Here is a 16,694-nt window from a genome sequence, read left to right on the forward strand (position 1 = left end):
CCAGGCACACAGCTCGTGCGGCCTGGGTACCGAGAAGGACGGAGCCGCAAACGGAGGAGAGTGCCCCTAGGGCCCCCTTCCCAGTTGTTTGAAAGTGCCAGAACTGGTCAGTTCAGGGGGTGGGGGGGTCTGCCCAGATGGGTCCCCCAGGTAACTCGCGAGATGCCCAGAGTGTGCAGAACTCCTGGCCTCCTGCTGCCTCCAGGCCTCCTGGCCCCTGGGGCGCAGGCGTCCAGAGCCAGCTGGAGATCGTGGCCGCCCCCCCACCCCAGCACTGTTCAGCCCTACAGAGAACAACAAAAAGCCCTCAAGGCTGGCTCTCCGGAGCTGCAGGGAGTGGTGTCTTCCCGCTCTGCCCTCCACCCCCCGAAATGTTTCTGTTTCTAATCCTAGCCTGGGCAGGAATGTGGCTGTGCGGCCTGGGTCCAAGGAGCTATTTTGGGGGCTCCTTTGCCTCCCCCCGAGGCTTTGGCCAGCGGGTCACCCCTGGTCCTGGCTCCTGAGGGCCTCCCTTCCCAATTCTCTCACCACCCCTTCCCCACCTCCTGCCAAAAAAAAGTCAGTGTAAAGCAGAGGGCCTGAGGGCTAAATTTAAACCGTCCCAAAGTCTGAATCTGCGGCTGAGTCACCCGCGAAGCTCCCCTGGCCTCCTGCCCCCCCCTTCCCAGGCCTCACCCCTTTCTCCCCCACCCCAATTCCAGGGCTTGAGAGGGGTGTTACACAATCCTCCTGAACCTCAATTGGCCCCCTCAGAATGGGAGGGCTCATCTTTGGCATCTGCCACACCTGTAGCTTCTGCTGTGCTCCGCCTTTTTTTGGGGGGGCAGGCATAGTGCAAGAGTTGAAGTTCTCCACCCCCATCTCACTCTGAAGCTTTCTGAGGGGCCCCGGAGGGGAGGGAATTGGGGGGCCTGGCTCATGAGGGGTTAAGGCTGGGAGGCGGGAGGGGGCCGTACCCAGGGGTGGGGAGAAGGGGAGGAGGCCTCAGCAGCAGCCGAGAAGTGGCCAGAGAGGCCCAGGGGACAGCTGGGGACAGGCAGACATGCAGCCAGAGCCCCAAGGCCTGGACAGGGGCTGCCAGGCCCCATAACGGGAAGACCCCGAGCCCCCGGCCCGGGGAGGGGGCCATGGTGCTGCCTGGCCGACATGTCAGCCGAGGTGCGGCTGAGGCGGCTCCAGCAGCTGGTGCTGGACCCTGGCTTCCTGGGGCTGGAGCCCCTGCTCGACCTTCTCCTGGGCGTCCACCAGGAGCTGGGTGCCTCCGACCTGGCCCAGGACAAGTATGTGGCCGACTTCTTGCAGTGGGGTGAGTGCCTGCCTGCATGGGTGCCCCAGGTTGGGGGGGCGTGGGGGCAGGGCAGAGGCAGAAGATGGGTCCGGGCACAGTGGCTGATAGTTGGGGGCAAGATGGACGTGGGAGAGCCTCCCATTCAGGAGCCCAAAACTTGGCCTGGGTCCCAGGGTTGCCATGCCCCTACCCCTGTGCACCCTGGCAGGGCTGGTTGGGGTCAGCAGAGGCTAGGGCAGCCGTGACTCAGAACCATGACCTGGGAGCCCTGGGTCAGGCTGGACTGGGCACAGCCTCCCATGGTCCTCTTGTGCCCCCTCCCCAAAGTCTAGGCGTAGAGACATGCCAGGAACACCCCCCCCCCCGCCCACCACCAAAATGGGCCCCATGGCCCTCCACCCTGGTTTCCCAGAGCACTGGGGCAGGCGGAAGGGACGGCATGGGGCAGCTGCCAGGGGCGCGGCCAATGGGCAGGTGTTTGGCGCCAGCCTCTCCAGCTGCCCCAACAGGTGCCCAGGCACTGGGAGGGTGCGGTGACTCAGGCCCTGGGGGAGAACCAGCTCTGCAGACAGGCGCTACCCAGCACCCCCACCCCCTGGATGGAGGAGAAATAGTTTAGGGTTCCTCTGGGTGTACCCACTTTCCACCCCAGCCCTGGTTGTTCCCTCTTGTCTACACGGGGCAACCTTGACTCCTTCCAGCATCCTAGGGCCCCTGTTCTCCTGATTTCTGACCTTCCAACTCTCCCACAAAGTCCCTCCTGGCCAGGTCTTTCCCTGGAGACCGGTCTGGAGGGAAGATGCTTCCACCTCAGCCTCTGGCCTTGTCTGCCCTCACCCTCTCCCCCCAGGGACTCAGGCTCACTTGGTTTTCCGTCTCTCTGACACTCTGACACTCTGCCCCTGCACTGGTTCATGCCTCGGTGGCTTGCTCTTGGTCCTTGGGCTCTGTATGTCTCTGCCTTCCTGCCCTTTCCCTCTCCCTCGTTTCTTGTGTTCATCTCTCTCTGATCAGGCCCCGCTCCTGTCCCTCCCATTTCTCAGATAGGAAGGTGGAGACCAAAGGCCAGGCCATTCAGCCCCTGGAAGAACTTTCTGCCCACCTCCCCCAGCCCTTAGTAACTCTCTCAGCCTTAACTTTGCAGAGCATGAAGTTGAGCTAGCAGGGTAAACTGAGGCCAGAGCGTGGGACAGGGGTCTGGCTCTCTCTTAAGGAGCACTCCTTTTGTGGCCCGAGCAGCATCCTGCGGCCCCTCCCCTGTCAGGCTGCCGGGGAGGGGGAGGGGGCCCGGGTTCCTGCTGCCTTAAAAGGGCTCAACGTCTTGGCTCTCTCCTCCCTCCCCCGTTCCTGGGCCCTGGCTGGTTCTTCCCTGCCGGCCCACTCTCCCGGAACCTGCCATAGGCCCACTCTGTCTCCCCTTACTGTCCCCCGAGCCCCTCCCTCTCTCTGTCCTGCCCCCCTAAGTCCCCCACCACCTCCCGGGCCTCCCTCTCCCAGTGGCCGGGTCTCTCCTCCACCCGCCCCTTCCGCCCCCCCCCCCCCACCTGCCCTCTTGAACATTCCTAGCTGTAGGACTTCGGGCTACTCTCTTCACCCCATCTCAGCCCTGATCTCCCCACCCGCAAATGATGGGCAACTAGAGAAGCCCGCTTCCTGGAGATGAGGATAGATCGAATGCACTAGAGCCCGGAATTTGGGTCCATGCTGCCTTTGTCTTCCTCTCCTGTTTCTTCCGGGGCCCCACCCCCAAATCCAGTGTTTCCCAAAGTGTGGTCCAAAGCCACTAGCATCTAAATAGACCTGGAGGTACTGGACTAAACTGAATGTTCCAGGACAGGATCAGAGACAGATTGAGAACCCTGGGGTGGGGGGCCTGTCCGGCGCTCCCACTCCCGCGGGAGTAGGGGTGGGGCCTGAAACGGGGTGGGGGGCAGCCTGAGGACTAGCTTACTATCTTCCTTTCTTCAGAGCCTCCTTTTCCCAGAGCCCGCGCTCTCCACCTGCACCCACTAGAGTCCCTCCTGTCCAGTGCACTTCCCCTAAAGGAGTTCCTCAGGCATCCCACATTTTTCTGTAGGAGGGCAGTTTGGGGTCCCCCAAACCTCACTTAGTGTTTTTGTGGGGAAGCCCTCGGGAGGCTGACAGTCCCAGGAGAGACACAGAGAAGAGAAAATGAGGGAGAGGAGACCGAGGGAGGGGGTGGAGGAGACTGAGGGGCAGGGGGTGGGACGTCCTCCTGACTCCCGGGTCAGTCCCAGTTAGCCTCGGTTCTCACCTCCCCCGCCCCCCAGTGGAGCCCATCGCGGCGAGGCTTAAGGAGGCCCGACTGCAGAGGGATGACTTCGAGATTCTGAAGGTGATCGGACGCGGGGCGTTCAGCGAGGTGAGCCTGGAGCGGCGGCTGCAGGCCCGCGGAGCAGGCGACACGACTTTCCGTGCTGTGGGCGGGACCCAGGGGTTTGGGGCGGGACCTTAGAAATTGATGAATGACCGAGTTGAGAAAGCCTACACCAGCTGGGCGGGGGCGGGGCTTGAGGTCGTGGGCGTGGCGTTAGCCGTGGGGCGGGGCCAGGACTTGGTTGTGTCAGGGGCGGAGAAAAATTCCTACGAGCCCGGGGATTGCGCCTGCCATCTCCGCCCCCCCAGTCACCCCGTTTCGGCCTTCAGGTAGCGGTGGTGAAGATGAAGCAGACGGGCCAGGTGTATGCGATGAAGATCATGAATAAATGGGACATGCTGAAGAGAGGCGAGGTGAGGGCCAGGGCTGGATGTGCAGGGCGCTAGGATTACCCACCCTGGCTCCCGCTCCCTGCCACTTAAGTGCCTCTGGGTGCCCCGCAGGTGTCGTGCTTCCGCGAAGAGAGGGACGTGTTGGTGAACGGGGACCGGCGCTGGATCACGGAGCTGCACTTCGCCTTCCAGGACGAGAACTACTTGGTGAGCCTCAGGCCAGGGGGGACTAGGGAGACCGACCTAGTCCTGACGCTGTCAGTGAGGCTGACAGTGAACCAGGCAGATTCAGGGAGAGGAAGTTCTAGGCTTTGGGAGCTGCCTCCAAATGGCTGCGGGTGTCTCTGGGTGTGGTGGGAATTGGTTTTCCTTTCCTGGGATGGGAGATGTCCCTTACTGTTTTTTTCCTGGACTGATTCTGGGGGATCCTGTAAAGATGCCACTGTCGGGGGGGAGGATCTCTTACCTGGACTGGGATAACTCTCTACAATCTATATGGGGGGCCCTGGGCAGGGTATCTAGCCTCTGTACTTTGGCCACTGGGAACTCTCTGGGCTTTTTCCCCTCTCCCTGTCTAGTGACATCCTGGGAGAATTAGGTTTTGCGGGGGGAGGGTGTGTGTCTCTGATTTGGCCTGGGAGATTTCTTGGGCTCTCTAGGAGCTGGGGTTGCGGGATCCCTGCCCAGGGATGGGGCATCTGCGGCAGTCTTTGTCCCGGGCTGTCAGCCGTCAGTGCCGAGGGGTGCGACTGACCCCCCATGACACGCCCCCTGCCAGTACCTGGTCATGGAGTACTACGTGGGCGGGGACCTGCTAACGCTGCTGAGCAAGTTTGGGGAGCGGATCCCGGCCGAAATGGCGCGCTTCTATCTGGCCGAGATTGTCATGGCCATAGACTCAGTGCACCGGCTGGGCTATGTACACAGGTGGGCGCCGCAGGGGCTGAGGGGCGGGGACTGGGGGGCGGGGCCCAGAGAGGGAACCAGAAGTTGCACCCGGGTGGGGGGCAGGGTACCGCAGAGGTTGGAGCCCAGAGGGGGCGGGGCCCGGGGGGAGAACTCATTGGTCTACTGGGAACAGGACCCGAGGAGTGGGGTTCAGAATCCCCTAAGGGGGGTTGAGGGGTAGGGCCCTGAGAGGCCACAATTGGAGAGCAGGGTCTCCCTAAGAGGGGAGGACCTTGGCCGTGGGGCCTGCAGGGGTGGAGCCTGGTGAGATGGATGGGAGAGGCTCACTTTTCCCCCTTACCTTCCGTTTGCGCAGGGACATCAAACCCGACAACATCCTACTAGACCGGTGTGGCCACATCCGTTTGGCCGACTTCGGCTCCTGCCTCAAGTTGCGGGCAGATGGAACGGTGAGCGGTGCCCCGCTTCAGGCAACTCGGGCCCCCAGTGAGGAGTGGGCTCAGGTGGGGGGACCGGAAGTGCAGAGTGCGGGGGCAGGGCTGAGGCGCACAGGTAGTTAGGGTGGGGGCCCCATAGATGTGGAGGGGGAAAGAGGGTGAGAGGCTCGGGGTTAGAACAGGCCAGGGGGGATCCCTGGGTGGCGCAGCGGTTTGGCGCCTGCCTTTGGCCCAGGGCGCGATCCTGGAGACCCGAGATCGAGTCCCACGTCGGGCTCCCGGTGCATGGAGCCTGCTTCTCCCTCTGCCTGTGTCTCTGCCTCTCTCTCTCTCTCTCTGTGTGACTATCATAAATAAATAAAAAAATTTTTTTTAATTTACTATTTATTTTTATTTTATTTTTATGATAGTCACACAGAGAGAGAGAGAGAGAGAGAGAGGCAGAGACACAGGCAGAGGGAGAAGCAGGCTCCATGCTCCGGGAGCCCGACATGGGATTCGATCCCGGGTCCTCAGGATCGCGCCCTGGGCCAAAGGCAGGCGCCAAACCGCTGCGCCACCCAGGGATCCCAATAAATAAAAATTAAAAAAAAGAACAGGCCAGGGGAGGGACCAAGCACTCGGGGCGTGGCTAGGAGGGGCGGGGCCGAGCCCAGCTGTGGACCTTTTGGCTCAGGTGCGGTCGCTGGTGGCTGTGGGCACTCCGGACTACTTGTCCCCCGAGATCCTGCAGGCCGTAGGCGGTGGGCCTGGGATGGGCAGCTATGGGCCGGAGTGTGACTGGTGGGCGCTGGGAGTGTTCGCCTATGAGATGTTCTACGGGCAGACGCCCTTCTACGCCGACTCCACGGCTGAGACCTACGGCAAGATCGTGCACTATAAGGTGAGGACGGCCAGAGAAACCCCTGATCTCCCTCCACATGTACTGCCAGGCTTACGTCCCCCGCCTTCCCTCTCCCTCGTGCAGGAGCACCTGTCTCTGCCGCTGGTCGATGCGGGGGTCCCTGAGGAGGCTCGAGACCTCATCCAGCAACTGCTGTGTCCCCCTGAGACGCGGCTGGGCCGGGACGGAGCAGGTGATTTCCAGAATCATCCTTTTTTCTTTGGCCTTGACTGGGACGGTCTCCGAGACAGCGTGCCCCCTTTTACGCCGGATTTTGAGGGTGCCACTGACACGTGCAACTTCGATGTGGTGGAAGATGGGCTCACTGCCATGGTGAGCGGGGGCGGGGTAGGTACCTGCAACCCCTGCTGGGCAGAGGGTATCCCCCCTCCATCCCTCACCCATAAAGTTGGGGTTAGAATAGTACCCATCTCCTCGGGTCTTGAAATCATTCCTCCCTCAGAGCACCTGTTCTGTGACCTGCCCCACGCTGGGAACCCAGCGATGACCTGGGTTCACAGTCTAGTGGGGAACATAGACTGGTCCCCAATGACTCCCCAGAGAGTTCAGAGGTGAGATGGGGGAATGCAGGGGGTGGGGCTCCTGGATTCAGCATGGAAAGTTTTGGAGGGCTTCCTGGAGGAGGTGTTATTTGAGCTGGGACCTGGAGCGATGAGAAGTGAGAGGCAGGAGAGCACTGTTTTGTGGAGAAATCTCTCTTAGGCCTTCTCTCAATTGTGATACAAGCTATCCTGAGTGTGTGTTCAGCTTGGGTGCCTTGTGCTGGGTGCTGCTGGGGACACACAGGGACCGAGCCAGTCCTGGTCCCACCCTCATCCACTTACAGCCTAGAGAAGTATATAATTACAGTGTGGAGAGTGTCCCGAGGGAAGTTATAGGATATATTGAAAGAAAATGAGGGAGGGGCCACTTCAGATAGGCTCCAAGCTGGGGTGGGGTGAGGAGCAGGAGACCAGCCCTGACGAACACCGGTCACTCCACATCTGTGTTTCTCTTGTACAGGAGACGCTGTCTGACATGCGGGAAGGCATGCCACTGGGAGTCCACCTGCCATTTGTGGGCTACTCCTACTCCTGCATGGCCCTCAGGTAGGCACTGCCCCTGGGCAGCCTGTGAGGAGTGGCAACACCCAGTGGAATTGCAGGATCAGTCTTGGAACTTGACTGCCTTGGGACCAAGGACTATTAGGACTCCAGAGGTGTAGGACCTTGAAATCTCAGACTATAAGTAATGCAAAATTACAGATTCAGTTGTAAAGCCTCAGAGCCACAGACTCAGCCTTCCAGAAGCTTCCAACCTTCCACTTTTTGATTTCTAGTACAGTCATGAGAATCAGAATTCTCAGAATCTTAGAAAATAAGAATTTCAAGAATAAGAATTTTTTTAAGTCACTCTTAAAGGAATACAAACTCGTTGGACCACTCGTATAACCGCAAGCCTTTTAGAAACATTAATTACACAAACAATACCTTGCTTGCACAAGTAAATTAGAACATTTGGACAAGGAAGAGGAAGCCCACCATCAACGATGGTCCTTGGCTCACATATACGCACTCATACCTGACAACTGTGAGAATGTGCTGTGTTCTAGTCTGTTTTGTTACTGGACAGTGTATAGCAAATGCCACGTCTTATTCTGAATGAATGAATGAAAGCGTGAGCCACTGGGCAGTATTCTCACAGGGCGGGGCAGGACTCAGTTGATCTGGCTTCTCTGTTATAACCCAGGCTGGATGAACAGCTTTGGCTTGGTCTCGGTGAGCACCCAGGCTCATGATCGGGCCTTTGAGACCTGTTTACACGGGAGGGAGCCCTGGGCCGGAGGGGACATCCACTTTTACTGCAATTTCATATTCCTGGAGAGGTTGTGACCCCTTCCCAGCAGCTGGGTATGGCAGGGGTTGGGGTGCTGATGACTAGAGTCATTGTCCTGGGGTCCCACACCCAATCTAAATACCATGTCTTTGGAGGTGGCTAGAGGTGGGTGGGGTCCTCCTCCCTGTCCTGACGCCCTAAGGAGAGGAGTCCGCAAAGGTCCAATGGAGAGAGATGAGCAGACCCCAAAGCATGGGTGTCTGGACCCCAGGATCTGCCAGAAGGTGAGGAGAGGCTGGCTCCCAGGGGCATGAGGCCACGTGAGTGGCAGGCCTTTACTAACAAGAAGGGGACTTGTCACACCAACCTGGCAACTTGGCCCTTTCTCTCTGCCCCTCTCCCCTCACACTAGGGGGTCTTCAGGGTCTGGCTCTCCCATGACCACAGGAGAGGGAGTCCTGGCTCTGAACCCAGGGGATGGGCAACCTCCCCAGGGGGCCCAGCTCTCCGTCCCCTGGCCCTGTTCCTCTCTCCAGGGACGAGGAGGTCCTAGGCCCCACGGCCATGGAACTGGAGGCCGAGCCATTGCCTGAGCCACCTGTGCAAGCGCCCAGTCCGGAGCCCCCAATGTCCCCACCAGAGGAAACAGTGAGTCTTTTTGAAGGAGAAGGCCAGTCAGGGACGAACTGGAGAGCAGGCAAGGGCTTCCGGAGTCTTGTGTGCTGTGGAGTGCTAAGCCCTCTTGGGGCTCACTTGACAGAAGGGGACAGAAAACAGTAGAGACAAAATTACTTCAGTCAGAAATGATCGCTATGAAGAAATTAGAACAAGTCATTGTGTGGGGGAGGAGGGGGACTCCACAGGAGGAGGAGGAGGATTGCCCATGGGAAGAAACATACCCACTGGTCAGCAGACAAAGCCTCAAGGCAAAGGTTTATTCTGGAACAGGAAAGCAGGGTGGTAAGGTGACTTGTTCTAGGAGCAGTGGGAGGTGGAGGGTGAGGGGAGGGGAGACTGAGGCCCACAGGAAACAACCAAACAGGGCCTTTTGATGAGGTAGGCCTTGCCCTGAGGGTGCTGAGGGGCCCGAGGGGAGAGGGACAGGGACAAACTGGGCTAGAGTTTTAGGAACAGCCCTTTGGTTCCTGGGTGGAGGGTGGGTGGGAAGGGCCAGGACCAAAGGCTGGAGACAGGGACAGGAGCTGCGGTTGGTTAGGGGAGGAGGAGAACTGGGTCAGCACAGGAGGTGTGGGGTTCCAGAAAGTTCTAGAGGACAAGGGAGGATCCTAGCCCAGGTCCTGGGTGCCGCAGGAGCCACGGGCAGCCCTAAGTGCGATCGCGCCCGCAGGCTGAAGCTGCGGTTCTGGAGGCCCTTCCGGAGGCCTTTCCGGCGGTGGCGGCGGCGGCGGCGGCGGCGGCCGCGGTGGAAGCCCAGGTGACCCAGGTGACCCAGGTGACGCTGCGGGAGCTCCAGGAGGCCCTGGAGGAGGAGGTGCTCACACGGCAGAGCCTGAGCCAGGAGCTGGAGGCCATCCGCACAGCTAACCAAAACTTTGCCAGGTCGGGGTCAGGGTCGGGGCGCCGGGCTGGTCTCTACCGCCAGCAGCCTGTCCCGCTCGGGTCCGGAGTGCTCACGGCCTTTACCTCCCCACAGTCAGCTCCGGGAGGCCGAGGCCCGGAACCAGGACCTGGAGGCGCGCGTCCAGCAGCTGCAGGAGCGGATGGAGCTGCTGCAGGCGGGGGCAGATGCAGGCGAGTCCCTCATGCGTCTCCTTTCCCGAGGGCAACGCGGGGGAAGGTGGGCCCACGGCGTGTGTGGACACCTGGGGGAGGGCGAGGGGCCCAGGCTGGGGCACGCCGCGCCACCGCCCTCCTCCGTCCCTCCACGCGCCCTATGCCTCTCTCTTCTCCTTCCAGCTGTCACGGGGGTCCCCAGTCCCCGGGCCACGGATGCACCTTCCCATGTAAGACCCCTCTTTTTACCCCTGAATCAAGCCTGCTGGCCCCTCTGCAGACCCCGTACCCCCATCCAGGCTTAGGGACTACCCTATCTCTTGGGGCTCCAGGAGGCAGACACCCTCCAGCCCCACGTCTACCAGATATCCCTCGGTCCAGGCCTCCAACCAGGTCCCCTCTAGGATCTCCCTAGATTCCTTCCCGACTCCCTCCACTGTCTCTCGCCCCCTGCCGAGGGCGGTCGGGCCGGGCTGGGCTCGGATCGGGTCACCTGTCCCTTCTCTCTCCAGCTAGATGGCCCCCAGGCCGTGGCTCGGGGCCAATGCCCGCTGGTGGGGCCAGGCCCCATGCACCGCCGCCACCTGCTGCTCCCTGCCAGGGTACGTCCGGCTGCTCACGCCCGCCGCCGCCGCGCCCCCTCCTCGCTCCACGTACCCCCAGCCGCCTCTGCTTAGCTGCGCCTCTGTCGGGCGGGGCCCGCCGCGGGGAGGGAGGGTGCCCGAGCAGCCAATCAGCACAGGCCGCTAGGAAGCAGCCAGTGGCGAGTTCGGACAAGACTTAAGGCTTGGCCAGCGGACCAACCGCAGCTGCCCGCGGGGGCGGGGCGGCGTGCAGAGGCCTGTGGACCCTCCTCCGGGCGGAGGCGTGGCGAGTCCCAGGAGCCAATCGGCGGGCCGTGTCGCGGGGGGGTACCTGATCCCGCCCCTTTGTCCGCAGGTCCCTAAGCCTGACCTATCGGAGGCGCGTTCCCTGCTCCAGTTCGCCGTTGCTCTGGCTGCTGCCGCCTCCTTGGGCTGCACTGGGTTGGTGGCCCGCGCCGACCATCTCGCCCCGGTCTGGCGCCAGCCGGGAGCCGCCTTCGCCCCCTGAACCCTAGAGCCCCAAGCCGGAGGGTTGGGTGACCTGGGCACGGCCCAGAAGCCGCTCCCGCCGCCTCCCCGTGCGCACCGCTCCAAGCGTGGGTCTCCGCCCCAGCTCCAGCCCTGTGATCCGGGCCCGCCCCCTGGCGGCCGGGGAGGGAGGAGCCGGGCCCGCGGTCGGAGCACGGGGCTCCTGGAAGGCTTGTAACCGGGAATGCCGCAGCCGCTGCCGGGGGGGATGGCACGCCGCTTCCTTCCTACGGCCTGGCTGAGCCCCGACACGGATGGGCAAACTGCGACCTAGAGGAGGCAGCACAGGGCCGGGGTGGGCCGTCAGTGTTGCCTGCCCCGCCCCCTCGGCTCGCAGACCACAAGTCCTTGTGCACGAGGCCCTGCTGTCCCGTTCTAAGAACGTTCTCTTCCCGCGGCGAACGTCCAGTGCGAGCTCAGCCCGCTCTCGGGAACCTTGTGCTTTTGCCAGCCCCGCTTTTTCGGGGACTCCCGCGCCCTCCTCACGTAGGCTGCTCTCGGAGCCACCGCAGGCTCCGCCTGCCCGCCTCGGCAGTTTGGGTATTTATTGACCTGTCTGTCCCCCGACCCGCTGACAGGCTCCAGGACCCCAGCGCCCTAACCCACGTTTTGGATGCACTGAGACCCCGACATTCCTCAGTATTTATTGTCTCTCCCCACCTAGGACCCCACCCCCGATCCTCGCAAATAAAAGGCCCTCCCGTCTGCCCAAAGCTCTGAACTGCGCGGTGTCCGCTCTCTTGGCGTTGCGGGAAGGAGGCTGCTCGGTGGGCCAATCGGAAGGCGAGTGGAGGCGGCCAATGGCCTGGCGGGAAGCTAGCGGGGACGCCGAGCGGACGAATCTGGGCTGGGGGTGGGGGTGGGGACGGCGAGGGGCGTGGCCCCGGCCCCCGGCCAATAAGAGAGGGCTAGCGAGCCACCGGGAGGCACCGCCCCCTGTCCAGCTGTGGCCCAGCTGTGCCACCCGCTCGCCTGGAAGAAGGGGGCTGGGCCGCCTGCGCGCGCGGCCATCCTCCGCCCACTGCGCCTGCGCGGGCCACGCGCCTGGGTTCCAGAGACTTGCTCAAGAAAAGTTGCTGCAAACTTTCTAACCCGTTTCCCTCCGCCCCTTCTCCCTGCCAGACCCGCCCCCCTGCGGAGCCGGGAATTCCGAGGGGCGGAGCGCAGGCCGAGATGGGGAGTGGGGGGGCCTTCAGAGGACTCTGGAGACGGAGGCGTGCAGAAGCTTAGTCTCGGGGCGGAGGTGGCTTCGCGCCCTTAGCCCTCCCGGACGGCCCGTTACCTTCTCCGTTGTCCCGATGGGGAAACTGAGGCCCTGAGCCTGAGGCACACGCGGGGGGAGGCAAAAAGCGCGGCCTGAGGCGGAGGGAAAACAAAAGGAGAATCACGGAGAGACGGGGAGGGGGGCGGGCACTCACACAGACACCGGCACCGAGACCCAAGTGGAGAGCTGGGCCTTGCATTGCTGCGGGAGACGCGGGGTCGTCGGCGGGGGAGAAGATCGGGGAGCGCGAAGGGGAGGGCGGAGAGGGGGGACGGGCGGGGGAGGGGGCTGGGGAAAGCCCGAGGGAGGAGGAGAAGGAGGGAGGAACTTCCCAAAGTTGCAAAACATGGCTACCTTGCCTGCGGAGCCGAGCGCGGGGCCGGCGGCCGGGGGGGAGGCGGTGGCGGCGGCGGCGACCGAAGAAGAGGAGGAGGAAGCGCGCCAGCTCCTGCAGACTTTGCAGGCGGCCGAGGGTGAGGCGGCGGCCGCGGCCGCGGCCGGGGCCGGGGCGGGCGAAGCGGCGGCGGGAGCGGAGGGCCCGGGATCCCCGGGCGTCCCCGGGTCGCCCCCCGAGGCCGCTGCCGAGCCGCCCACGGGCCTCCGCTTCTCGCCCGAGCAGGTGGCGTGCGTCTGCGAGGCGCTGCTACAGGCGGGCCACGCCGGCCGCTTGAGCCGCTTCCTGGGCGCGCTGCCCCCGGCCGAGCGCCTACGTGGCAGCGATCCGGTGCTGCGCGCTCGGGCCCTGGTGGCCTTCCAGCGGGGCGAGTACGCCGAGCTCTACCGGCTGCTCGAGAGCCGCCCCTTCCCCGCCGCCCACCACGCCTTTCTGCAGGACCTCTACCTGCGCGCGCGCTACCACGAGGCCGAGCGGGCCCGCGGCCGCGCGCTGGGCGCAGTGGACAAGTACCGTCTGCGCAAGAAGTTCCCGCTGCCCAAGACCATATGGGACGGCGAGGAGACCGTCTACTGCTTCAAGGAGCGCTCCCGCGCCGCGCTCAAGGCCTGCTATCGCGGCAACCGCTACCCTACGCCGGACGAGAAGCGCCGCCTGGCCACGCTCACCGGCCTCTCGCTCACGCAGGTCAGCAACTGGTTCAAGAACCGGCGACAGCGCGATCGGACCGGGGGCGGCGGCGGCGCGCCTTGCAAGAGGTGAGGGGACCCGGGCGGCGCAGGTCCCGCTTTCCCGGGGACGCGCTACCCACCAGCTACCCCCCCCCATGCCCACCGCTGGAGTCCGCGCGCAGAGCTCCTGGGACACCTCCGGCTCACACCTTCGGGCGCCCCCCAGGGCGCGAGGGAGACGTGTGGACGGAGCAGGCGCGCGCCCCGGGCCCTCGCCCCGACCCCACCGCGCCTGTCGCGGAGGCTGGGAAACCTTTTCCCTCCGCTCCGCTCAGAGCTCCGTCCCCTGTCCCATCCGTGTTCGTGGCTGGGGCGGAGGGGGGGGCGGGAGGCATTGAGAAAACGGGGGCCGGGGCCGGGCCCTTGCCCCCCACCCCGCGTGGGGGCATCAGCCTTTCGGGGCCGCGGCTCTTCCTCACCCCCCAACCCCCCTCTGGGCCCAAACAGCGTGGTCCGTCGTCTGTCTTTGTTGTGAAACGTGAACCTTCCCCAGCTCCGGTTTCCCTGTAACCCAAGCCCTTCCCCTCCCACCCTGCGCGCCGGCCTCTCGCTCCCTTTTCTGACGCCCCGGGCGGGGGGGCGGGGGGGGGGAGGCACCGGGAACTGACGGGCGGCAGCCTCCGCACTCTCCCGGCGGGCGCTGTGCTGCTTTCAGCCCGACCCCGGGGCGCCGGGCGGCCGAGGGGCCGGGCGAGGAGCCTCCCGGGGCGCCCGCTTTAGCTTTAAGAGCAGGATCAGTGCTCCTCTGCAGAGGCTCCAACTTGGGTGGGGGAGTCTATGACCCCCTGAAGCCTTTGGCTGCCAAAGATTGGCCTGGGGAGGAGGTGGGGCGGCGAGGGGCTTGCTGGCCAGCGGGGAACCCCGGCGATCGGGGCCACAACTCACAGTCCTTTCTCTGGCCAGCGAGTCTGACGGGAACCCCACCACGGAGGACGAGTCCAGCCGCAGCCCCGAGGACCTGGACAGGGGGGTGGCTCCGGTGGCCGCGGAGGCCCCCGCCCAGGGCTCTCTATTCCTGGCCGGGGCCGCCCCGCCCGCGCCCTGCCCCGCCTCCTCGTCCATCCTGGTGAACGGGAGCTTCCTGGCGGCGGGCAGCTCCCCCGCCGTGCTCCTCAACGGGAGCCCCGTCATCATCAACAGCCTGGCCCTCGGGGAGGCCTCCAGCCTGGGCCCCCTGCTGCTGGCGGGCGGCAGTGGCGCCCCTCCTCCGCAGCCCGGTGCCCCGGGGCCCGGCGAGGGCAAGACCTCCCTGGTCCTGGACCCGCAGACCGGGGAGGTTCGACTAGAGGAGGCTCCGCCCGAGGCCCCCGAGACCAAGGAGGCCCAGGTGGCCGCTTCTGGGACGCCTGCAGAGGAGGCCGCGGGGCCGCTGCCCCAAGTGGTGCCTGGGCCCCCACCGGCTGCCACCTTCCCCCTGCCCCCGGGACCGGTGCCTTCTGTGGCCGCTCCCCAAGTGGTGCCGCTCTCTCCCCCGCCGGGGTACCCGGCAGGCCTGGGCCCCGCCTCCCCGCTGTTGAACCTGCCCCAGGTGGTGCCCACCTCTCAGGTGGTGACCCTGCCCCAGGCTGTGGGGCCGCTGCAGCTGTTAGCCGCCGGCCCGGGCAGCCCTGTGAAGGTGGCGGCCACTGCGGGCCCTGCCAATGTGCACCTGATAAACTCCGGGGTGGGCGTGACGGCCCTGCAGCTTCCTTCGGCCGCTGCGCCAGGTACCTCTCGCCTTGCCGGGGCCTCAGGGTGGGTGCGGGCAGGGGCTTCTGGGAGGTGGGCAGCCCCTCCCTGGCACCACCTGAGTCAAGTGGTGGCAGGAGGCCCAGGCCACGCAGCCCCGGCGCCACCCGCAAGGGGGCTCCGAGAGGCCTCTGGCTGGTCCCCTTCCCACCCCACCCCCCCCCCGCTGGTGCCCCCCAGAGCGTTGTCGTCTTCACCCCCACACCTGGCCTACCTCTCGTCCCCACAGGAAACTTTCTCCTGGCCAACCCGGTGTCCGGCAGCCCCATCGTGACGGGCGTGGCCGTCCAGCAGGGCAAGATCATCCTCACCGCCACCTTCCCCACGAGCATGCTGGTCTCCCAGGTCCTGCCGCCTGCCCCCAGCCTGGCCCTGCCCCTGAAGCCAGACGCGGCCATCTCGGTGCCCGAAGGAGCCCTCCCGGTGGCCCCCAGCCCCGCTCTCCCCGACGTCCACGCCCTCGGCCCGCTTTCCGCACAGCAGCCGCCGCAGCCACCGCCCGGCCCCGCCACTGCCGCCGCAGCCACCAGCCTGCCCTTCGCGGATTCCTCGGCTCTCCTCCCGGGCTTCCCGGCGCCGCCGCCCGAAGGGCTCATGCTGTCGCCCGCGGCCATGCCCATCTGGCCGGCAGGGCTGGAACTGAGCGGCGGCACAGAAGGGCTGCTGGAAGCAGAGAAGGGGCTGGGGACGCAGGCCCCCCACACTGTGCTGAGGCTGCCGGACCCCGACCCCGAGGGGCTGCTCCTGGGGTCTGCGGCAGGGGGCGAGGCGGATGAGGGGCTGGAGGCCGAGCCGAAGGTTCTGACGCAGCTCCAGTCGGTGCCTGTGGAAGATTCCCTGGAACTGTGACCCCCGCCGGGCCTCCTCGCCTCTCCTGACCATGGTGCTCAAGATCCAGGACGGCCCGGGAGGAGGGGGCCGCTCACACACAATAGCTGCGAGCTGAAGATGCCACACACTACGGTCCCAGATGCCCGGCTCCCCGGCCGCTGAACCTCTCTAAGCCCTGCAGGTGCCGGGGGACTCGCCCCTGTCCACTCCTGCCCGGGGACACTGTCCTCGGGATCAGTGGCCTCCTCTGTTACAGCCCTCTCCTTGCTCTGTGCCCCGAGTGAATGGGGGAGGTTTGGGGGTCCTGACTCGGGGGCTATGCCCCCCTCAACCTGGTACTAGCTGTGAGCTGAAAGCCCTGCCACATGGCTTGATGGCCAACCCCTCGAGCCCTCTCCCTGTCACTCCTTAAAACACTATTAATAGCTCCACCACCACTTGGAGCCGGAGGGCGGAGGCCAGACAGTCCTGTGCCCGAGCCTAACCGAGCCTCCCGGCTGGGCCCTTCCTACTGCAAAGTGAGCAGGTGTGTGGGGAGGCCCGGCTGAGGCTCCTCCTGGACTAGAGCCCTCCCTACCACATCCAGCCCCAGACCAAAGATCCCCCTCCCCCCTGGGGCACCCCTGACCCTGTGTCTAGTTTGTATCATAAATCTTTATTTTTCTAGGATATGTTATGCCTCCGTTTCAATTAAAATAAAGTTAACAACTAGAATCTCCTGGGGTGTGTGTTACCTTCTAAAGCACTTGCCCAAAGGAGACACTGAACCCTAAGAAGGCCCACCTGAGATTGGAGCTTTCTGACGGCTGCTCCCTGA

The 16,694-nt window shown here is 64.4% G+C and overlaps 2 protein-coding genes and 1 long non-coding RNA gene across 8 annotated transcripts; 2 read left to right on the top strand and 1 right to left on the bottom strand.

Moving 5' to 3' along the window:
* Positions 1-872: 872 nt before the first annotated feature.
* Positions 873-11,650, top strand: DMPK (DM1 protein kinase). Of its 6 annotated transcripts, none has more exons than XM_072774280.1 (15): positions 873-1,306; positions 3,580-3,671; positions 3,956-4,039; positions 4,130-4,225; positions 4,797-4,945; positions 5,283-5,376; positions 6,041-6,247; positions 6,332-6,595; positions 7,271-7,356; positions 8,620-8,731; positions 9,432-9,643; positions 9,738-9,835; positions 10,001-10,047; positions 10,334-10,419; positions 10,757-11,650. In XM_072774280.1, the coding sequence occupies exons 1-15, from the start codon at positions 1,147-1,149 to the stop codon at positions 10,914-10,916; spliced, it is 1,947 nt and encodes a 648-aa protein (XP_072630381.1). In that variant the 5' UTR covers positions 873-1,146; the 3' UTR covers positions 10,917-11,650. The 6 variants fall into 6 exon arrangements, with proteins under 6 accessions (XP_072630381.1, XP_072630386.1, XP_072630398.1 ...); XM_072774285.1 differs by having other exon boundaries at positions 972-1,306; positions 10,330-10,419; XM_072774297.1 differs by having other exon boundaries at positions 972-1,306; positions 6,332-6,580; positions 10,330-10,419.
* On the bottom strand, positions 8,990-10,941 carry LOC140603758 (uncharacterized). Its single transcript, XR_012006752.1, has 2 exons — positions 10,475-10,941; positions 8,990-9,906 (listed from the first exon to the last, which is right to left on the bottom strand). It is a non-coding gene; the product is annotated as an uncharacterized lncRNA (long non-coding RNA).
* An 822-nt stretch (positions 11,651-12,472) lies between the features above and the next one.
* SIX5 (SIX homeobox 5) lies at positions 12,473-16,591 on the top strand. The gene is made up of 3 exons (XM_072774234.1): positions 12,473-13,345; positions 14,222-15,024; positions 15,276-16,591. The coding sequence occupies exons 1-3, from the start codon at positions 12,540-12,542 to the stop codon at positions 15,893-15,895; spliced, it is 2,229 nt and encodes a 742-aa protein (XP_072630335.1). The 5' UTR covers positions 12,473-12,539; the 3' UTR covers positions 15,896-16,591.
* The last annotated feature ends 103 nt before the right edge of the window (positions 16,592-16,694 follow it).

The sequence above is a fragment of the Canis lupus genome, chromosome 1 (assembly GCF_048164855.1).
Source record: "Canis lupus baileyi chromosome 1, mCanLup2.hap1, whole genome shotgun sequence".
Classification (NCBI taxonomy): domain Eukaryota; kingdom Metazoa; phylum Chordata; class Mammalia; order Carnivora; family Canidae; genus Canis; species Canis lupus.

What these genes read in the sequence shown, in the direction of transcription:
- DMPK (XM_072774280.1), top strand. Translation starts at nt 1,147, where the DNA reads ATGTCAGCCGAGGTGCGGCTGAGGCGGCTCCAGCAGCTGGTGCTGGAC. An exon ending in ACATGCTGAAGAGAGGCGAG is followed by an intron (nt 4,040 to 4,129) that starts GTGAGGGCCAGG and finishes GGTGCCCCGCAG; the next exon opens with GTGTCGTGCTTCCGCGAAGA. An exon ending in TGTCCCCACCAGAGGAAACA is followed by an intron (nt 8,732 to 9,431) that starts GTGAGTCTTTTT and finishes TCGCGCCCGCAG; the next exon opens with GCTGAAGCTGCGGTTCTGGA.
- SIX5 (XM_072774234.1), top strand. Translation starts at nt 12,540, where the DNA reads ATGGCTACCTTGCCTGCGGAGCCGAGCGCGGGGCCGGCGGCCGGGGGG. An exon ending in GGCGGCGCGCCTTGCAAGAG is followed by an intron (nt 13,346 to 14,221) that starts GTGAGGGGACCC and finishes TTCTCTGGCCAG; the next exon opens with CGAGTCTGACGGGAACCCCA. An exon ending in TCCTTCGGCCGCTGCGCCAG is followed by an intron (nt 15,025 to 15,275) that starts GTACCTCTCGCC and finishes TCGTCCCCACAG; the next exon opens with GAAACTTTCTCCTGGCCAAC.